The following is a 17,107-nucleotide window of genomic DNA, read 5'->3' on the forward strand; positions in this document are numbered from 1 at the left end:
GACCAGTAATTTGTATTTTTAAAAAGCTTCCTCCCCAAACCAGGTGCTTCTTGGGCAAACCAAGGTTTGATACACAGTATCCGTGACCACAGCAAATGGCCTCTCAAGTCCCAGCAACTTCTTCTGTAACGAGAAAAGCAGCGTCACCAGACTCTGATGCAAACAACAGCTGGGGCCAGCTGTGCAGAACAGTCGTGATCACCAGGGACAACTTCGATCCTCTCATCTCCTAAAAAAAAAAAAACCTAAAAATTACGAAAACGCCGTCCCATAACCCCCATGGCAGACACTGCTGCCTCGGAGGCTACAAGAAGCTAAAGTTAACAGCCTCCTTCCCACCGGTGAGGCTAAAGGAAAGCGACCCTGGTTGGCCGACTACGCCCGAGCGGTGCCAAAAAGTTAACGACCCTCTTGCTCTGGTCCTTGTGAGGGCCAAAAGACTCCACCACACCACAGGCCAGCTGCCGTAAGTGCGTCACCGGCTTGCTGGGGATGCTGGGAGTTGTAGTTAACTACTTCTCTTGCCCCCCAAATGGCCTTTTTTCAAATAAGCAAACACCTTAGAACTGTACGGAAGTTCGCTTTATAACCAACAAATCGAATTCTTCCTTTTTCCAGTTGACCAAAGGGAGTTTTCTCAGAGTGCGTGCGGAATATCGAACTACAAGTCCCAGCATGCTCTGCACGGCGCCCAGAGAGCCTGGCCACCGTCGTAGGTGCGGGCCGCCTGAATGAAGCGTCCGGCGTAAGGCAAAGCCTGCCACCGTCTGCACGGCGGTACCTGCTCCCAGAGCGTGAGTGCAGGGTGTGGGACGTGCGCGTGCGCGCTGGAAGGGGGTGTGTGCCGGTCGCTCCAGGTCGCTGCGGGCGCGTCGCTGCTGAGCTGGGCGGCAGCGGTGCCGCGCGCCCAACGGGCCGATAGTTGCGGGGCCTCCTGCCTCGCCCCCGGCTGCGCGCAGCGGTGGCGGCCTCCGGGGATCGCAAGGGACGGAGGAAAGGAGGGGGCCGGCCCCGGCACGCGGAGGAACATTCGAGCATGCCCCGAGACAACATGGCCTCCCTGATCCAACGGATCGCCCGCCAGGCGTGCCTCACCTTCCGGGGCAGCGGGGGCGGCCGCAGCGGTTCCGACCGCAGCGCGGTGCCAGGCCCGGAGGCGTCGATGCCGCAGGGCTTCCCGGAGAACTTGAGCAAGCTGAAAAGCCTGCTGACCCAGGTCCGCGCCGAAGATCTGAACATCGCCCCGCAGAAAGCCACGCTGCAGCCGCCGCCTCCCAACCTGCCACCCGTTACCTACATGCACATCTACGAGACAGAAGGCTTCAGCCTCGGTGTGTTCCTGCTCAAGAGTGGCACGTCCATCCCGCTGCACGACCACCCGGGCATGCACGGCATGCTCAAGGTGCTCTACGGCACAGTGCGCATCAGCTGCATGGACAAGCTGGAGGCAGGCGGCGTACAACGACCGCAGTTCGAGCCGCCGCTGCAGGCCCGTGAGCGGGACGCGGTGCGGCCGGGCGTGCTGCGCTCGCGGGCCGAGTACACCGAGGCCAGCGGTCCCTGCGTCCTCACGCCGCACCGGGACAACCTACATCAGATCGACGCTGTGGATGGGCCTGCAGCCTTCCTGGACATTCTGGCCCCGCCCTACGACCCCGATGACGGCCGGGACTGTCACTATTACCGGGTGCTGGAGCCGGTCAGGGCCAAGGAGGCCTCCGGATCTACCTGTGACCTGCCCCGAGAGGTGTGGCTCCTGGAGACCCCGCAGGCGGATGACTTCTGGTGCGAGGGGGAACCCTATCCAGGTCCCAAGGTCTTCCCTTGAAGCCGGTGGCGCCCAGGAGTTGTTGGCTCAAGACGTGTCCTCAGATCTGGGCCTGGCTACTGGCGACCCACCACAAGGGCTCTCTCCCTACCCCCAGGCCTGGGCATTGGATCTACTAGAGTGGGCTGTAGCCGCTTCCTCGAGAGCCTTGGGAAGCGCGGGACTCCGGTCGCCTGGCACGGTTATGGGGGCGGGGGAGGCAGGGAGGCCAGGTTGTTTCTTGGCTCTATCACTGCCACCAGGGTTTTGATTTGTGGGGAGAGGAGGGAAGCAGGGGACTTCTTGAAGCGCTTCCATCTTAAAGCCATAATGAAAATATTCTTTCCTCTGTTCTCCATCCTATAGAAAATACACTGAGAGATTTTCTGACCTCCTCTATCCCCCCCACCCCCACCTTCGTGAATAAGGTTTGTTATCCACTTATGTTCTTATGCCCTTTTACTCTTTATTCTTATAGTTTTAACTTATTGACTGTGCATGACCCAGTGGTTTGAATTGTTTTTAGTTCAAGTCATTGGTAAAAACTGGGTGTGAAGAGCTGAGGTACTGTTTAAAGTGAGCTGTCCTGCTTAATTAATTCGTTGTGAAAATTAAATCATTTTCCAGAGTTAGGGGATCATCCCCAAAACATAACTATGCATGTGGAGGACAAGATTTATTTTCTTTCCTCCTCTTGCCCAGTAGCCACATCTGGTTTACTTGGGCAGCATCTACAAAGAAATTTACACCTGTATGTCTGTGACAAATGGTCACATAGAGCTTATCTTCCCCATGAGTCCAGATCTGTGAGTTGAGCATATTTCTCGTTGCACATTCACATTTAATGCAAAAACTATATTATCCTCAAGAGACTTTTCTTGTCTTACTTTTCTTTAAGAGGTGATAGAGTAATTCTGTATTTTCTAACCAGAAGATTCAGAGATGCTGAATCAGTATGCTTCCAAACAACTGAATGTAAAACACCCTTAGCCAGGGTCTTGAATTTCATGTCCCTATTTACTTCTAGGGTTTTCCTGCAAAAGTAGAAATGACTGTTTCACATTCTCTCAGCTCTAATGCTCCAGAAGGCTGGTGCTTCCAGCTGTGTTGTTGGTTGGCGGTGTTCTTAGAACCCTCCCCCTCAAACAGAAGAGTACCTGTGCTTGCTTCATCTAGTGTGGAAGAGAGAGAAGGCACTGGTGATCGAGGCTGGAGAATTGAGATTTAACTATACTGGCCATTGTAGGGCACCAAAACTTGGGACAAAAACACTTCCCAGCCTCATCAATTGAACAGTTGTGTTATCTGTAACTAGTTTTATTCTTGTCCTTTTAATAAGCTGAGCAACTTGACCATGTTTACACACGCATTGACACCATTTGCTTCAGGCCAAGGAGCACTATAGTTTCCTCTTTTTACTATTTATAGGATTCCTTTTTTCACAAACTTTGAATAAAAATAAACTGTAGAAATAAATATTAAAATTTGCCCAGCTGTCATCTAAGCCCTCTTGATTGACTTGCCTATATGGCAATCTAGTTTTAATATCTAATAAAGGGAGATTTGCTATTGGTGGAAACTGTCAACCTTGTAGGGAAACGGTATGTGCCTTTATGTACTGGGTTACAGAGGCCCACGGTGAAAGAATATTCCCAATTTTTAAAATAGAATGAAAAAGCAAATTCTTGTTTTCTTTTTCATTTTACAAAAAAGATACTTAATCAGTGTGACATGCCACTACGTTGTAAAACCAGACAGGCATAATGCCAAGCATTTCCTAATACTGATTTATGGTAGCTTCACTTTCTGGTGTGGTATAGTATACCTTGAGGGCAGTTTGAAGCAGTTCTTCATGCCATTCAGTTTGAAAATAAGCTCTACATATGCAAATGATGATTTTCTTAAGAAAGTTCACTGAATGGCTTTTTTTTTCATAACAGTAATGAATGGGTATAGTTATCAATCACATACCTATCTGTTTTGAATTATATTGTAGCAAAAAATGGATTGACTTACAAAGATGTGGATTGTGATGTGTATGTTGTAATACAACCTGGGGTATATTAACCTACAAAAACTGGCAATAGGACAGTAATAAAGGAGGAATTGTTTTTCCAGACTTCATTATGAAAAGTTTTAAAATTCAAGTACAAGCAAGTTGAATGAAAAAAGCTAAAGTGCTTTTCAGAAGAATAATTGAAGTTGCAGGCCAAAACAGCAATATGGTATCTCTCTAATAGTTTAATAAAAGTAATAAAACTTGGTTCACTAATAAATTCTGAATAAGTTAATGGTGATCACAAAATGCATCTTGTTTTAGTGAGCCACTAAGGGAAGAATATTCTTATTACAAAGACAAATGTGCAAAAAAACCTTGCACCTTTCTCCATAAACTGTTAGTCACAACTGACTTCATGTGCTGCTATTGTGTTTCCATGTATTCCTGCAATATAGACTTTCAGTAACAGCTGGGAAAAAGTTTTCTTCCCCTACAAAGACTAATGAGCACAATGAAACTAATCACTTAACTTTTCTGTTGAATAACAAATGCAATAATTTCTTCTCATGGGTGAGAAGTTGTCTAAATACTTCTGAAGCTTTTTAATTCTCTGGTTATATCAATGGCCACTTACATTAATGGAGAGTATTGTGTACCTACCTATTACTTTATGAGAACTGATTTTTTACAAAGCCTGATTTGCATGGATTGAATTTACATCAATTGCTGTATTAATGAAAATGGTGGGCCTATTTTTAAAGTAATATGTGTTTGCCAACGGGCGGGTTCTCAGACCTTTTATCACTAATAGCCCTTCTCCCAAAATACACTCCTTGAGGTCCTCCTTTTGCATTATCCCCTTGTAGGTGCCTCACTCTTGGCATCTCAGGACTCTGTCATCACTCATCCATTACAAATGACTGAATCTTGTGCTATGGCTCTACTGCTCTATGAAGAAGCAATATACCTTTAATTCAGGGCTCTGCCCATCGGTATTCAACTCTAACTTGAGGGCAGTAACACTCATGTAACTTCTGGTCTGAATTCAGGACTTCAGGTTACAAACAGGTTGACCACTGATCACTTCAGTGCAATGAAGCATCTACTGTCAAGGAAATCACTTGTTAAATCCCATACAGATTCTGAATTGTCAGATCCAGGGTTGTTTACATTGCTGGATTAGAATTGGTGTACTTATGGAAAATAAAGGCATGTTTGAAATTGTTCAGAGTTAAATCTTATTTAATGACTGCAAAATGGAAAAGGAAAGTATTACTTGCTATGATGACTACATTTTAATTACTGTTAAAGGTTCGTAGTCTATACTCCAATATTATGTTGTAGTAAAAACTGGTGGCCTGCAGATTATCTAGAGTCCACGTAGTAATATAAACTTAAAAGTTTATTTCCTTAGTAGTGAGCTTTGAAAGTCTGATTGAAAATACTTCTGAAACTTTAATGTTTAATCATATTATTTTGCAATGATGCTGACCATTCTTTCCCACACACACACAAAAAATTGTGTTGGACTGTTAAAATGTCATTACAACCATTTTTAATATATATCAAACAATTTGCCTTAATTTTATTAGTAGTTAAGATGTTGAAATTAGCCGGATTATGAATAATTGAAAACCTTATTTAAGTTTAATAGACCTATTTTTAATGTGCACTATCTCAAATGCATTATGATCTTTAATGAATTTGCTCTCCAGAAATTTATTTTTAATCAGAATTCTCAGTAGCAGCTGAACATCAATAACATTCAATAAAACATTGAATATAAGAAAAAGCAGACTTAATATGCAAAGTAGAAAAAGCAGACACCTGTGAAAAGTATCTGAATGTTTCAGCAAATGTTTCAGCAGACTGTAAAATATGGTTAAAGATTGATTTAATAGGTTTAAATCACGGAGTAAAAGCCACAAGGTTGACTGAAAAAACACTGAGGTGTGTTCTTATGGCATTTCACCAAGCCCAGGTCAAGGTGAAAGTGATTCTATAACCATAAAATGTATTTAATCTTAGTCTTTTAAAAATAACTTTAAAAAGTCTGTTGCTTCATAAACAATTGTTTACATTATCTCAATTATAGGTGCTCTGAAATTAAAATTTAGCAAGACAATTAGAGATCTTACAAACTTTAGGTGTACTATATTTTAATGAAATTTTGGTAAGCGGGAAATATTAATTAAACTTATCAAAATATAGTAATGTTTTATAGGTATTAAAATTGGCCAAATAAGGATGATAATATGCTAATAAGCTAGGAAATATGAATCTAATGGAATAACACCAGTCATTAGAACATTCTGACACTGAACTTTAGAAACTCGTAGTTATAGAAAGAGGTGTTCTGCATCTGCAATTTGGACAAGAAGGAATAAGAAAAGGGATAATTACCTCCACAAATTAGATCTCCAATTCTAGTGTTGGTAAGGGCAAAAGTAGTAGTCGTAGTTCTCTGTAAAAATACAGACCATCAATTATCAGCCAGGACAAGGTTTTCAGATGGTGTAGCTAAATAATGGGCGCTCCTAAATGTTAAACTTGTGTAAGGATCTAAAAGCCGTGGGTGAAAAATATTTAGGCCCAATTTTAAAGATCATGAAGACAGAATCATTTGCTTTGTATGATAGGTAGATAACTTTTTTTTTGGTGAATGTGTATTTTAAAATCACTACAAAAGGCTTACAGTAAAATGAACCCTATAGTGTACTCTTGCAAACCATTCACTACCGTGGAGGACCATATTTGCCTATTTCAGATAGTCTTTCTGTAAGATTTTTTTTTTCAGTACAGATGATATTCAATATATTAGTTTCAAGTGTAAAGCATAGTGGTTAGACATTTATATAATTTATTAAGTGATCCCCTGATTAGTCTAATACCCACCTTCTTTGAGATTTTTAAGGCTAGTGTACCTTATGTAATATATGGGGTGTTTTGATGATCTCTAGACCCACCAAATCTATGGCAGATTAATTATCTTGAGTAGGGGTAATAGGGTAGAGAAGGCTGGGGAGAAATGAGTCCTGGGGTAATTCCTTTGGCAACCCATTAATGCTGTCATCAGCAGTGTCTGAACGCATTTTTGATCTGAAGAGGTGATAAAGCTTTTCAAAAAGTTTTCTGTGGTCATGAGACTAATCCTGGAACCTGAAAGTCATTTCCAGCTTGACCACGCCACCACACTTTCCACAAAGCCGCATCTCGTCTGAGTTCCTGGCCCTGGTCAGGGTTCTAAAAGCAGCCGCAAGTGTGTAGTCTCCGAGTGGGCACTTGTTTGTAAGTATTTATTTTCCGGAGCCCACTCAGGAATGGAGAGAAGCTATAGGCTGTTACAGAGGACGGAACAATGAGTCAAAACAACGCCTCCCCACTTTTACACTAACACATGGGGGAAATCCCCGGAACACTAGCGTTTGATTATGAATGGAGATTGCTTTGGGGTGAGAGGGCTGGTGTTGAGAGACTAGGAGAGAAATTTGGAGGTTCTGGCTTGGTCAAGGCACTAATAACCATTGGATGACTATCGAATTCCCACCCACTAAATCTTTCGGAAATGATTTCTACAGTAAAAATATTGTTGGAAAGTATTTATTTACACTATAGTCATAAACCATTCATCTTCTGAACTTCAGTTAGTGGTTTTGTGTTAGAATAAATCATTTAGATTTCCACAACTATTAAGAGCTAATAACCAAACAAGTCAGCTCCAGTAACATTATTTACATTCTTATCTGCAATTTGACTACAAAGGTAACACTTTTAAGTCACAAAACAGCATACAAAAATATACTTTCTAAAAAAAATTTCAAATATTAATAGGCAGAAATTTACAGCCATACTAAACTGAGGGAGTGATTTTTTTTTTCCATAGTAAGGCAACCCATTTACATGCAGACCCTGTAACATTGTCTACATCACACAAGGCACCAAGGACACTTTCAACACAATTGCATGCATCCTAGTTTCAGAGAATATATGTACACCCCCTTTTAAATAAGTTAACCTTTGACTCATTTCAAGAGATCATAAATGCTTTACTTTTTTTTTCCCAAAGGTTTAGAACTTGGAGAACAGTGCACATAAAAAATACACAAAATCTGAGTGGATATACACTGCAAAAATAGCCTTTACATTTTTCAAACAACTCAAAAAGGAGCAGATATTGCTATGTCCCTCCCATCACATTGCACTTCTGTTCTCTGAGTTTATAATACATATTGCTTAAAGGGTTGAGACGACTAGATAAGCTTTGATTCACTGTTCTAGGGCCACAGAATGCAGCATAAAGATCATGCTTCACTCACTGTACAGCGTCCCCCAAATTGGCTCCAAGCCATAAAGTGCATGTCAGTTTTGCTTCTGTCTTTGCTGTCCCTACCTGAAGGGATCAGCATCTCCCAACCTACTGTAGAAAAAGTCTCAGATCATCTCTGACATTCAGAGTCAAAAACTTGCAATCGGTCAAAATAAAATGGGGGGTGGGGGGGACAAAATCTAGTCAAACAACCCTTTAAAGCAGGGTCAGGCCTCAGGCCTTTAGGCCAGAGGCCCCCACCCAAGCCCCTTCTGAACCTCCCCATTACCTCGAGGGTGATAGTCAACTCACCAAAGAGAGACTAAGATGGGTTTTTAGGAAGGACCTGCTTCAGGGTGGAAAGGGGGGCAGTGCTGGGCTCCACCAAGGCCCTTTGCCCAATGGAGAGAGGGGCAGGAAAGGGTGGTAGTGTTTGTTGTGCAGCTCCAAGTGGACGAAGGGCCTCCAGGACCTCAGGGAGCTGGAATGTCAGCCAGCCTGAGTCTCATCTCAAGGTGTCCGGGTCCTAGAGGAGCAAGGGGCTAGGGACCCTCCACCAATAGCGCCGCTGTTGCTGCACAGGGACACCCCAGCCTGTGTGCCTCCAGTGCAAGAGGCTGTAGAGGCCGTAGGCACAGATGAGGAAGGGACACTGCTTTTGCGCTCCTTCTGTCTCAGGTGGATCTTGGTATGGCGCTTCCTCTCATCACTCCGGGCAAACTTGCGGCCGCAGTAGTCACAGGCAAAGGGCTTCTCGCCAGTGTGGGTGCGGATGTGGGTAGTGAGGTGGTCACTACGGCTGAAATTGCGCATGCAAATCCGACACTGGAAGGGCTTGTGCCCCGTATGGATTCGGATGTGCCGTGTCAGCTCATCAGAGCGGGAAAAGCGGCGGTCACAGCCTTCTGCTGGGCACGGGTAGGGCCTCTCATGCACTGGTGTCTTGCTAGGCCTGTTGGGGTACTTGCGAGGCCTCAGAATGGGCCGCAGCGGCAGGTGGTGGGGGTTATAGGCAGCAGCTGCAGCTGCTGCTGAGCTGCTGCCAGGCAGCCGAGGTCCCTCGCTGCCTCCGCCGGCCCCTGGCCCTGTGGGACCAGCACTGGGCCCCGCCAGGGTAAAGTTGCGGATGGTGGAGAGTGGAGTGAGTGGAGGGGGGACTCGCAGGGAGTCCAGGGGGCAGGGAAAGGGCTTGCGGTCTGGGCCAGCTGAACCATGTAGGTCTCTCTGGCACTGTGATGGGAAAAATCCAGGATAGTCAGGGATCATGGGGAAGAGACTTGGGTCCGTAGCTGGCTTGGGGGACGGGTAGGAAGGGGGTGGTGGGTAGGCCAGAGAGGAGGAGGTGGAGGTGGTGGCTGCTGACAGGAACGCCGAGGGGTCCTGGTAGACATCTCCTCCGCAACCAGAATAAGGAGGTGGCGGTGGTGGTGAATAGAGGTGGTCCAGGTCAGGTTGGGTCTGGGACATGGTGCACACACCCAAGGGTCCTGTGGCCAGTGGGTTGGGGGAGGCAGAGGTGACGCTGGATGAAGCTGTGGTCGAAGCTGGGGAGGTGACCCCTTGCAGGATGCCTGCACTCACAATATTGATGATGCCTTCTGGGTAGCAGCTGGCACCAGCGTACTGGGGGTCAATGGAGAACTTGCCCATGTAAGTGAAGGTCTGGTTTCGGGGTGCAGAGACGGGAGCAAAGCTGCTGGGATATGGGAGATCCAAGGACCTCTTCTCTCCAGTCATGTCAATGTTGATCATGCCATCTGGGGAGGGAGAAGGAAGAATGGAGGTGGAGCAATGAGAAAGCAGCCAAGAATCCCTGCTCACCCTTTCTCCCATGGGTCCATTCCCAAGGCTCAGGATCCCAGCACTTTAGAGTTGGACAGAGTGCAACTGATGGGGAAATCACTGCCCAGAGACAGTAAGAAAAGGCTAGCCCAAGATCCCACTGTGGCAGCCAGTACAGTCTGAGACTCAAACTACCTCCAGGAAAGCAGGATGAGCTACTCCCAACCCCCACACACAGCCATCTGTAGCTCTAGTCCCCAATAAAAACACCCAATAATAGCAACAACAATATTAAAAATTCCCCATCTGCCTGGAACTTCTCTCCCTCTCCTTTGCCTGGGGGTCCCACGGCTGGAGCACCAGGACAGACACCACCCAGGCGACTGATCCCAGCCAATGCCACAAAGGTGCCAGCCCTAGAGAGGTGCCCGCCCTAGAGAGGTGCCCAAGAAGAGTGTCCGTGATTTCCAGGCTGCCCCCCATCTCCGGTGCTTTCTCTCCCTCCCATTTTCGCTGCGCTTCTGCTGACGGCTGCTGGAGGGATTCCGGCGCTGCAGTGGAAGGAGTTTATAGGTTTCCTTTCCCTCTCAGCCTTCTCAGCAGCCCCACAATATTGTTGTAGCTGTTATTGGCTGTTTTTATTAGGGACTAGAACCACAGATGGCTGAGGGGGGAAGGCGGGGAGTAGCTCATCTTGCTTTCCTGGAGGTCGTTTGAGCCCCAGGCCAAGTGGCGGGGCTTCGAGGAAGGCGCGGGGGCCGCAGGAGACCACTTTCCGCCGCAGGAGACCACTTTCCAGCGCATCGCCAATTAAACCAGCCGCTCCGGTGCCTCCGCGGGCCTCCCAAGGCAAAGTGCCGCTTCTTGCCGGGGCCTCCTCCTCTTCCCCCTCCTTCCCGCCTCCCTAACCCCAACTTCGCGGGCGGGCGGCGCGCAGGTGGGGGCGCTCCTTCAGGCCGCACGGGTTGCGCGTTCCGAGACTTTCTCTCGGTCTGCGCTGCCTCGGAGTGAGCGGCGGACTCTTTCCTTTGGAGTTTCTCCGCCGCTCGAATCTCCAGACGCGCAGTTCTTATCCAGAGCCCGGAACTTTCCCATCACTTTGCCCCTACCCCGGGAGAGGGGAGGCCGCAGTGCAGCTGGCCTTAGGGCCCGTACAAAGCCGCGAAGCCTGATAGTGCACCTCTTCTACTCTAATCCCGGCGCCCTCCCGGGGCTGGGCAGGCGCGGCGCACGCACGCGGGATCGCTGGAGACCTAGTACATCTGCCCGTGCGCCCAGCTCCAGCGCCCAATTCTCCCGCGGGCTCCTCCTGCACCCAATTCCAGTCTTCAAAGCCAGTTCAGTCAACAACCGTCCACCCGCGCCCCAGCCCTCTCCTCCAAGTCCTGCACACGCACCCCGCCCACAACCTCCGAGCGGCGTTGGTCCCGGCTAGTGAAGAGAGCACGCGGCTTACCTCCAGCCACTCCGTTCATCTGGTCAAAGGGGCCTCCCAGTTCAGCATTGGGGAAGATGGTCACCGACGTGGCGGCGAGGTCCTCCACCGGGTAGATGTTGTCAGACAGCTGGTGCACAAAACCACTGAGAGTTACTGGGATTTTGTCTACAGCCTTGGCGGTCATCATTTGCTCCTCGCACAGCCTGGAGACCCAACTCCCTCGCTACCTGGAGCGTCAGAGAAGCCGTTTTGGAGAGGGATTGGACTGAGCCTAGGTTGGTATCTCCCTTTGCCCTCCACACTTAAAAGCAACCACGAAAATAAAATAAAATAAAAAATCCAACAGAAATAAAACTAGCAAACAAGTTGCTGTATTTTTAAGAAAGAAGAAAAAAATGGCTATTTGCCACTGACTCTCTCCTGTGTTCCGGCTGGGAAGCCAGGAGTTGCTGGTGTAGTGTTATTATAACAGTCAGTGTGTCCCCTCGCCGAGCTATTAATCAATTGCTGCTCTCTCGGTAAGACGGAAAGTGTTGCTCTAAGTATTTATGTACAGGTCCTCAATGCCCGTGACGTCGCTGCCCATATATGGACTGAGGAACAGGGCTGGGCCAGGCAGCTTTTGCCGTCACATGGCCGATTTGCATACCAGCTAGGCTGCGCGGGCTCCGAGCCGGGCTAGCGATCCCGGCTCGCGATCCCGGCTCGCAGCCCGCAGGAATCCGTGGGGGTCCGTGGCGCGCGGCCCAAGCTGAGGCTCTGGCCCAGGGCGCAGGGCCAGGAGGAGAGGGGTCGCGCGGTGGGTCGGGATCAGGCCTTTAGGGGAGAGCAAGCGGGTCGGGGCTGCGGCGTGGCCTCTCCGGGAGGGGAGGAATTCCGGTTCTCCGGGACTTTCCAAAAAAGGCGAAGATCCGGTGCCGGCGGCCCCGCCTCCCCAGCCCTTGTTTGGGAGCCATTCCGGAAAATTAAACTTCGGAAAGAAACCGAGCGGAGCCGAGACACTACAGTCAAACCCCTACTCACTTTCTTGGCAGCTCAAAACCGCAAGCAAAAGGAGGCAACGAAGAAAAAAAAAAAAAAAGCTGCATGCATTCACGGAAGCTGACTGCTTTTTTCTGAATTACTTGGTGGAAAGAAGTGGCTTATGATAAGAGTGAATGCGGTATTGCTTTTTTGGAAAGTCTGTTCTATTTATACAGGAGCGAAAACGGAACAGGTTTGGGGTTGTTTGTTTGTTTAAGTATTCTGGGCACCTTGGGACTGGGCAGGGGGTGGGGGCGGTTAGACCCTAGGAGCACCCTGCGGGAGCTTGGAGAGAAATCCTCAGCCGGAGACAACCCCCTTCCTCTGCCCGCGCGCACCCCCGCCCCGCTTCAGCTGCTGCGCGAAGCGGGCACCCTTCCCGGCGCGTCTGGGCGGTCCGCTGTGTGGGGGCGTCCAGATGGAAGCTTGGACACTCACCCTGCCCCGCCACACACACACACACACCCCACTCACACACGCTCCACTTCCGCTTCACACACTCCCGCCCCCGCTGCCTTCTTCACACACCCACTTGCACACCTTACGCTATTCACCTCTTTGTTGACAGCGAGCCCATGCGCCTTCTTCACCAACAGAGTGCCCGGCCCGCAGAGCGAGAGCTTGGACTTGCTGGACAGAGTGCTCTTCGAAGCCACCCATCCTCACCTTACCGCCTGTACCGACCCGCCGCCAGGACAGCTCCCGACCCCAGGGAGCCTACACTCCGGGGGTGTGCCCTGTCCGCACCCGAGCCCTACTCCAGAACCCACACATTAGAAGAAATATTCTTCCTTTCCCTCGCCAGGTCACCTTGTTGAGCTCAGAAAGGTCCTGAGTGACCGCATACAGCGTCACTTAAGCCAGTTTTGAGCCACCATCACCCCACACGCGTTTTCCCTTGCGAGTAAAAAAAAAAAAAAAAAAAGTGATCCTGATGTAAACCTTTCTGCTTAGTTCCCAAAGCAATTTTTGAAAACTTTTCAGAGGTCCAGATACAGGAGGGTTTCTGGATCGCTGCAAGCACCGATCCTACCTGCGGCCGCGCCCTGGCCCTCACCCGGAGTGCTCGGAGCCTGACCCGGGCCCCGCAGGAAGCTTGTCCCAAATGTTCAAGCCTGGCGCGCCGGCACCTTCTTGGCCCCTTTCCGCCCCAGTACCGTCAAGGCCTGGGATGGGGCACGGGGGTAACCTCCAGGCCAGGCCTGACCCTTTCCCGCCCCGGGGCCGGGACCCGGACCGCACCAGCCTCATGGGGGCCAAGGCGAGTGAGAGCCACGGCGCCACGCCGTGGAGGAAGCGCGGCGCTGCAGGCGGCTCTCCTGACGCTCACCTGCCGCGGCTGCAGCCGCAGCGAGCCCGCTCCCGCCCGGCCCCGGGCGCGGATGTCAGGGACCGGAGGAGGCCCGGAACAGTTTTTGATCCTCCACGCGAGCGCCGCTTCTCCCCCTGCCCGCCGTGAAATCTGTTCTCCGGCGGCCAGCCATATTTCTGACTTAAGACGCCCAAAGAAATTTTGGGAAAGTTTCTCGCGCTGCGCGCTCTTTTCCATTTGGAGATAAAAATAAAAGGAAAACAAGGAAATCGCAGCAAGGTTAGCACCTTTATAGGTATCCCACCCTTGGCAAAAAACTGCAAAGTTCTGTTTCTAAAAAAACAAAAATGATGGAGAGAAAACCTCGCTCTTACCACGTGCGCCAGCCCGTTCCGCCTGCGCTCCGGCGGGTCCCGCGGCCCCTGCGCTGACCACCGGCAAGACGACGCTTCGGAGGGGAGCCCGACTCGCATCTCCAGCCCTGAGTCCGAAGAAAGAACGAGGTGGGGGTGGGGGATGGAATGACCGAGTTATGCAAATATAGATAGTGGCAGCGGGGCTCGGGTTACGGCCCCCACCAGCCTCCGAGGTGAGGCACCCACCGGAGGCAAGCGCGGGCGCGGTGACTACTAGCGCTTCGCTCCTCTTCATGCACGTGGGCGGGCAGGCAGGCAAGTGGCCGGGGCCGCCCCGTGGCAGGCGCTGCCACCAATTCTGTTGGCGGCCACCGCGCGCCTCCCCGAGGGGGAGCTACTGGACGCCCCAAGAGCCTAGGCGAGCAAGGCTCACAGGGCAGGACAAAGGGCGGTCCCAGCTCGGGGGAGCCTCGCGGTCTTCGGCTGCTACCCTTCCTGAAGGAGGAGGCTGAGTGGGAATCAGGTGGGTTTGGAAGACCCACCGAGGACAGGCGGGCATACCTGGTTCGTCTGAAAAGAAGTCAGAGTAAATGGGAATGACTGACCCTCTGGAATTATTTGGAGCTTTCCAACAACTCACACCTCTCCTAAGAGCTACGCCACGTCAAGTTCGCCGCGTGCCGGGGTGGGTTGGGGTCAGGGGCAACCAACAGCCACAGGGAGGCGGGATCCCAGGAGGGTGCCTGGGACCAGTCCTGGGAGGCCTTCCCTGAATCTCCGCTGGAAACGGGTCAGTAGATACTTCCTGTTACCTATCCTTTTTTTTTTTTTTTTTTAAGAGTGTAATGGAACAAAATTTAGGCACACTCATTTCAAACCAGCCACCCTGTGAGTAAGCTATAAATTCAAAAAACTAAAGCGACTTGCCTAAATTTACACAGCTGATTTGTGATGGTGTACAAACTTGCAACCAGGTCTTCTGATTCCAAATACAGTGCTCTGGTCGCTACATCTTTTGCTCAGGAAAACCCAGTTCTGGAAATGGAACAGTTCTTTGAGGATTGAGAGCTTGGCTCAGCCCACTAGGGAAGAAACAGGTAGCTTTCACCAACTTCATCTCTTTTCTTTGGCATTTCTGAGGAGAGGAAAGCTGAGGTCAGTGCTTTCAAAGGGCATAAGACAAGGGACTGACATGGATGCGGGCGCGCGCGCGCGCACACACACACACACACACACACACACACGCAAACACACCGTGAAAGAAGAATTAGAATTTTGGGGCTTATGTTATGGATGGTTCACCAAGTTGGCACAAAGCCAGCATAATAATAGGCCCTGTAATAAGAGAAGTCAATCCCACAGTATCCTTCCTGGAGGGAAGAAGAGGTGAGAAAAGAAATAGGTAGAAACAGATTTTTTAAAAAACGAAAAAGAAAAAGAAGACCTCCAAAGGTGTTTACAAAGTAAGATACTGTGCTGGGGAGGGGTTTGGGAGAGGAAGGGGGGATGTGGCAGTTGAATACAGAGATATACCCATGGTCTTTACTTTCAGGTATTTGAACTTATTCTGATCAAAAACTGAACAAATAAATGCCTTTCTTTAAAATAGAGTCGTTGAAATGCCCAAATAAATGGGGCACTCCAAGGTGTATCAGGGTTATTAAAAGAGTTGCAAATTGATGCCAGATTCTGATTTGCTTTGTCCTGATTCCAGACCCAGAAAGTAAAAGAGGAAGGAAGCCGAAGAGTCCTTTAGTAGGCTTGCCCCTGAAGTTGGGAGATTAGATGGGGGCAAGGGGCAGGGGAAGCAGCCTGAGGGTTCTGGCTGACCCTCAGAGTTCCCTCTCTGAGTGATTTTTGGGTTGTTTTCCTGCCACGGAGACTGAGAATCATAATCTGCCATGAGGCATGTTACAAATAGTTTGTTAACATTTGCATTTTGATTTATTAAGAAATATTTTGAACATCATTATAGAGTATTCCTACTGTTATGTCATTTTCATCCACTTCCATTTTAATACTGCCTCTAGAGTGGGAAACAAAAGAGTGTCAAAATCGCCCTTCGTTGTGGACACACACATGAGACTATAGATCCCATACTCGAATGACGTAGGATATATGCATCTTAGTAAAAATCAGGCTAATTGCCAATTGTGCCATGCAGCCAAGCTTTTCTTAAAGGTGCCCCTTTGTGCTGAGAAAACTGATTAGTGGTTCCCTATATTCGGCATCTCACTACAAATCTGATAATCCCAGAGGCTATAAACTGAGCCCGGTTTATGCTGATGAAAGTTGTTGTGAAGCCTGAAAGAAGCATTGCTTTACACCAGTCCAGTTGCAAATAAAGTTATGTTTTGTCAACACAAATAATCTGAACAGGAGGAAATAAGACCCCTATAGTCTTATTTTGTAGCAGCAGCAGCATTGGCCTAAGCAGAAGGTGCTCAGATTCCCTTTAGGGTGAACTTTCATTAAGTCAATAGATATTTCTTTTTCTTTTCTTTTCTTTTTTTCTTTTTCTTTTTTTTTTTTTTCCTACGCCTACAGCACCCCGTCTTCCTAGGCGGTCTCCCATTCAAGTACTAACCAGGCCTGACCCTGCTTAGCTTCTGAGATCAGATGGGATCGATCTTGTTCAGGGTGGCATGGCTATAGATAATAGATATTTCTTGAGCATCTACTATGTGTCAAGTATTAAGGCAAACCCTGGGCATACAGTGGTACCTAAAACCAGGCCTAGGTCCTGTCCCCATGGAGCTTGTGGTCAATCACACAAATATACAATTGCAAACAATGGCAATGTTTGATTCCAATGAAGGAAAAGAACAAAGGACTCAACTGAGTCTAAGAAGTTGTGGAAGACTTCTCTAAGCAGACAGAGATCTATCTGAAGGAGGTACAAAAGTTGGGGGAAGGTCAGTGATAGGGCATTCCAGGGAGAAAGAGCAGGCATAGAAAAGCCCCAAGATAGGAGGAAGCAAAATGCATTCACAGAATAAAGAAAGTGCAGTGTGGGTGGAAACCTCCAGGCCACCTTCCATGCCTAGTGTGCTGGGGCTAAGGGCAGCCAGTATGGGCAGCCCC

At 48.9% G+C, this 17,107-nt stretch overlaps 2 protein-coding genes and 1 pseudogene across 5 annotated transcripts; 1 reads left to right on the top strand and 2 right to left on the bottom strand.

Moving 5' to 3' along the window:
- The first annotated feature begins 511 nt into the window (after positions 1–511).
- ADO (2-aminoethanethiol dioxygenase) lies at positions 512–5,036 on the top strand. Its single transcript, XM_011370231.2, has one exon. The coding sequence runs from the start codon at positions 1,037–1,039 to the stop codon at positions 1,826–1,828; it is 792 nt and encodes a 263-aa protein (XP_011368533.1). The 5' UTR covers positions 512–1,036; the 3' UTR covers positions 1,829–5,036.
- Positions 5,037–7,390: 2,354 nt separating this feature from the next.
- Positions 7,391–13,551, bottom strand: EGR2 (early growth response 2). Of its 4 annotated transcripts, none has more exons than XM_023536643.1 (3): positions 13,413–13,551; positions 11,351–11,459; positions 7,391–9,869 (listed from the first exon to the last, which is right to left on the bottom strand). In XM_023536643.1, the coding sequence occupies exons 2-3, from the start codon at positions 11,367–11,369 to the stop codon at positions 8,623–8,625; spliced, it is 1,266 nt and encodes a 421-aa protein (XP_023392411.1). In that variant the 5' UTR covers positions 11,370–11,459; positions 13,413–13,551; the 3' UTR covers positions 7,391–8,622. The 4 variants fall into 4 exon arrangements, with proteins under 4 accessions (XP_023392411.1, XP_023392410.1, XP_023392409.1 ...); XM_023536642.1 differs by lacking the exon at positions 13,413–13,551 and adding an exon at positions 12,910–13,014; XM_023536641.1 differs by lacking the exon at positions 13,413–13,551 and adding an exon at positions 11,560–11,971.
- Positions 13,552–16,561: 3,010 nt separating this feature from the next.
- LOC111745793 lies at positions 16,562–16,680 on the bottom strand (annotated as a pseudogene).
- Between the last annotated feature and the right edge of the window lie 427 nt (positions 16,681–17,107).

This window comes from Pteropus vampyrus, unplaced genomic scaffold, assembly GCF_000151845.1.
Source record: "Pteropus vampyrus isolate Shadow unplaced genomic scaffold, Pvam_2.0 Scaffold165, whole genome shotgun sequence".
In the NCBI taxonomy this organism is placed as follows: Eukaryota; Metazoa; Chordata; class Mammalia; order Chiroptera; family Pteropodidae; genus Pteropus; species Pteropus vampyrus.

What these genes read in the sequence shown, in the direction of transcription:
- ADO (XM_011370231.2), top strand. Translation starts at nt 1,037, where the DNA reads ATGCCCCGAGACAACATGGCCTCCCTGATCCAACGGATCGCCCGCCAG.
- EGR2 (XM_011370232.2), bottom strand. Translation starts at nt 11,519, where the DNA reads ATGATGACCGCCAAGGCTGTAGACAAAATCCCAGTAACTCTCAGTGGT. An exon ending in GATGAACGGAGTGGCTGGAG is followed by an intron (nt 9,870 to 11,350) that starts GTAAGCCGCGTG and finishes CTCCCTCCCCAG; the next exon opens with ATGGCATGATCAACATTGAC.